Source organism: Elephantulus edwardii, unplaced genomic scaffold (genome assembly GCF_000299155.1).
Source record: "Elephantulus edwardii isolate Elephantulus edwardi_28Jun2011 unplaced genomic scaffold, EleEdw1.0 scaffold00121, whole genome shotgun sequence".
Taxonomy (NCBI): domain Eukaryota; kingdom Metazoa; phylum Chordata; class Mammalia; order Macroscelidea; family Macroscelididae; genus Elephantulus; species Elephantulus edwardii.
Window position 1 is genome coordinate 7793532 of NW_006399871.1, and position 4050 is coordinate 7797581.

General features: G+C 41.2%; 1 protein-coding gene across 1 annotated transcript in view; it reads left to right on the forward strand.

The window, feature by feature from the left end:
- LYZL4 (lysozyme-like 4) overlaps window positions 1-4050 on the forward strand; it is a 14605-nt gene that overhangs the window by 4128 nt on the left and 6427 nt on the right. Inside the window, exon 3 of the mRNA XM_006893065.1 lies at window positions 832-910. Coding sequence (XP_006893127.1) covers window positions 832-910 — 79 coding nt within the window. The remainder of the gene's footprint in view (window positions 1-831; window positions 911-4050) is intronic.

Below are 4050 nucleotides of genomic sequence, written 5' to 3' on the forward strand. Positions count from 1 at the left end.
TGTGTAGGAGACAGTAAGTTTGGCACAGGACAGAGCAGGGTTTAGGGCTGCTGTACATAGGGTCGCTATGAGTCGCAGGTGACTCAACGGCACATAACTACAACAATAACAACAGCAACTAAGCATTCCAGGGAGCTCTTGTGGACTACAGGTAAAGAGCTGCCCTGCAATCATGGAGGGAGAAAGACGAGCAATCTCCTTCAGGGTGAATTAGTGACTCTGAAAACCCGCTGAAGGCTCAGGTGTGAATGCTGTCCAACTTTATGGAACAACAACAACAAGAAAGCACTCCATATCATGCTGCATTCCCCATCATTCCAGATATCCCTTGTATTATAGGTGTTTGTCACTTGTCCAGGACCCTGGTAGCACAATGGTTAAGCTCTTGGCTGCCAACTAGAAAGGTCAATGGTTCTAACTCACCTCCTGCCTCTTGGGGAAAGAGAGGTGTCTGTCTACTTCCGTAAGATCATTGCTTTGGACACCCCATTGTCCAGTTCTACTCTCGGCTTTGAGTCAGAACTGGCTCTATGGTGACGGTTATGCCTCTGCCGGCTTTGGGCTACAGGATCCGTGAGAACAGCTCTGGTGTACCATGCTGATGATCTATATCTTCACTGCTTCTCAAGATACCTCACACAGAATACACATTACATAGATTTCAAGGTATGGCTATCTCTACCACTGCTGAAAAAAAAAATTATCGTGAGAATTTTTAACCGGAACAAACAGCCTAGGGATACATTTATCCCTCTGTACCTTCCCTGGTGTTACTCTGTGACTTAGCTGTATGATGCTGTGGTATGGTATCATCATTTATTGTCTCCACAGCCCTACTGAATCCAGATTTAAAGAAGACAATTGAATGTGCCAAGATCATTGTACAAGGAAAAGATGGGATGGGAGCGTGGTAAGTGATCCATCTTGCAAAGAACTATGTTAAAGGCTGCCATTCATTCATGAGTGGAATCTTGATTGTGACTGCTATTGTATATGTAATTCCAAACGATGGAGTCCTACCTCTCCAATGATCATGGTTTTTTTTCTGCATGCTTTTTTTTTTTTAAATCTTCCCTGCTTATATTTTTCCTCATACTTGAGAGTCTGCTGGTTCATTTCTTGTTTTCTGTCAAAGGTCTTTCACGCTTCAAATGATCATGTTATTGTTGTTATGTGCCATAGAGTTGGAGCTGACTCGTAGTTGACCCTCCAGTGGGTTTTTAGGGTCTGAACATCTCTCGCAAGAGGAGATTGTCCATCTTTTTCCCTTGGAGCAGCTGGTGGATTAGAACCACCTGCCTTTGCATTGGCAGCGCTAATCCAGAAGTTGCTAGTTTGAAGCCCCCAATTGTTCCGCAGGAGAAAGATATGGCATCCTGTTTCTGTAAAGTGTTACAACTTTGGGAACCCCTATGGGGCAGTTCTCCTCTTCCTTGTAGGGTTGTTAAGCACTGACACGGACTCAGTGGCAAGGGATTTATTAAGTGCATTTAAAATTGAGATTGTTGTTGTATACCATCGAGTGGGGACCAGCTCAGCTGACCATCCAGTGGGTTTTCAGAGCTGCTGGTAGATTCAAACTGTGTGCCTTTACGTTGACAGTGTAATTCTGATTTTGTTGCTATGTGCTGTTGAGTCATCTGTGTCTCATAGCGACCCTGTGTTCAATAGTTCTGAACTCTATCCAGAGCCAATCTCATCATCTCCAACACACTGAGCCCTAGTACCCCAGGAACCGAGTCAGTTCATCTCACCCAGAGTCTTGTCTCCTGCACTGTCTCTGCACCCTTCCAAGCATCCAAGGATTGCTTCCTCCTGGCCACATGCCCAAAGTATGTAAGACGAAACTCCAAAATCCAAGTCTCCAAGGAGCAGCTCGGTTTCACCCTCTCCTGGACCGTTCTGTTTGTTCTTTTGGAAATTCACAGTATTTTCAACACTCTTCTCCAGAAACATGACTCAAAGGCATCAATTCTTCTTCCATTATCCTTAGTCATTGTCCAGCTCTCTGATGCATAGCAGGTAATTGTGAAGACCATGGCCTGGATCAGGTACTGTTGCTAAATTGTCCATGGGAAAGGGGCACCAGTTTATAGCTCTTGTCACTGTAAGAGGTGACTTGTGTCCCCTTCGTTCATTAGACGGGAGTGCTTAAAAAGTATACAGTTTTGAGAAATTGAGAGGTAGAAAATGATGCCACTGGTTTTGTTTTGAATTTTCAAACAAACAAAAAAATTGATTATTTTTTCAGATGTTTATTGGCTTTTTAAACTTTTTTCTGTGAACTGCTTACTCCTAGTCTTACCCTATTTTTCTACTGGATCAATAGTGTTCTCTTTCATTGATTTTGTGTGTTCTTCTTAAACTATGACCATTAAACTTACCCACAATATTTATGCACATTTTACTCAGACTTTTGTACTTGTATTCCTTAGAGGGAAGGATTCTGAGGCTCTGTCTAACATACTTTGGACATGTTGTAAGGAGAGACCGGTGCTTGCAGAGGGACATCATGCTTGGGAAGGTGGAGGGACAGCACAGGAGGGGAAGGCCCTCTATGAGGTGAATTGATTCAATGACTGGGGTAATCGAATGGGTGTATGTATGGGAGACAGTGCGATTGGCACAGGACAGAGCTGAGTTTTGGGCTGTTGTACGTAGGGTCACTTTGAGTCTCAAGCTACTTGACGGCACATAAAAACAAACAACAAGAAGGTATTTTTGACATACAGGAGTTTTATCTTTCTATGAAATCAAAATTGTCAATCTCTTCTTTTGTGGCATTTGGGTTTATATGAAATCTTGTTAAAAGCAAGCTGGATGTCACCCTGCACTTTATGAATGGCTAGTTAGTGACCTCAATACCACTTAATAATTTATCCGTTTCTCTCACTGATTTGGCAGATTGTGTTTTAAAGTAAAAGATCATTTAATAATGCTCATTGTCTACTGAATACTTGAGATATCTTTCACACATAATTTCAGTTTTGCAAATTTTTTAGACGCTCCACTAACCCTTTAAGCATTAATTAGCTAAATCATCTGTGTTGTATGGTTAGCTCAGGCTGATCAAGGTTTGTGTTGTTTTTTTTTAACTTGCTCAAGAATTCTCAGTGAGATGAGATCTTGTTAAGTTAATAGGCAGCCAGTCCTCTTCCAAAGCTCAGAAAGGGCAGCTCTGCCGAGTTTCTCCTGGAGCATCTGTTCAGGGCCCTGGAGAACTTCAGGGTTTCTGTACGTACAAGCGTCTGTTTCCTCTGTTGATCTATGTTAAGAGGAAACAGGAGGGTCTCATCACCTCCTTCAACTGTGAGACCTTTCTCTTAGAAGACCCCTGGAAACTTGCTTTGCTAAGGATTTGGACTAGATAAACAGGAAAATTAACAATTAGGTGCTTGTTTGGAACTCTTTGTTGTTGGGTTGTGTTTGTTTTTTTTTTTTTTGTTAATTAATTTTTTTTATGTTCCTACTAGATTTATTATTTATTTTACAGGTCACTATTATTTGTATAGGCTGAGAAGTGACCTACGATAGCTCAATATATTTTAATCTTTTACAAGTTCTCTGGAAATTTGAGAGTTTTCTTTCATTTTTTCCCTAAGTATTTTGTGATGTTCTCTCTTTTTTTTTTTTAGTCTCTTTTTTGTTGTTGTTGTTTTAAATAATTTTAAAGAACATTTGCAGAGATTTTGGATTTCCATTCATTCATTGCTGCACTTCTCTCTCCGCTCAGCCCCCCGCCCACAGTTCACTCCTCTTTTTTAAAAGTTTACTTTTAAGAAACACTCCCTCCCTGGTACACAATCTCCCCGCACCCCCTCACCGCCCTAAGTACATTCCACTATGCAACCCTAATTAATTTTTTAAATTAATTTTAATGAATGTTTACAGAAACTTAAGGTTTCAAGTCATTCATTATTGTACTTTTCTCCCTGCCCACCCCCACCCCCAATTAGCTTTTCTCTTTGAAACGTAAAAGAAAAACTCTTTCATTGTTATACAATCTCTGCCCCCAAGTCCACTCTGCTGCGCAGCCTTCATTCTGGACTC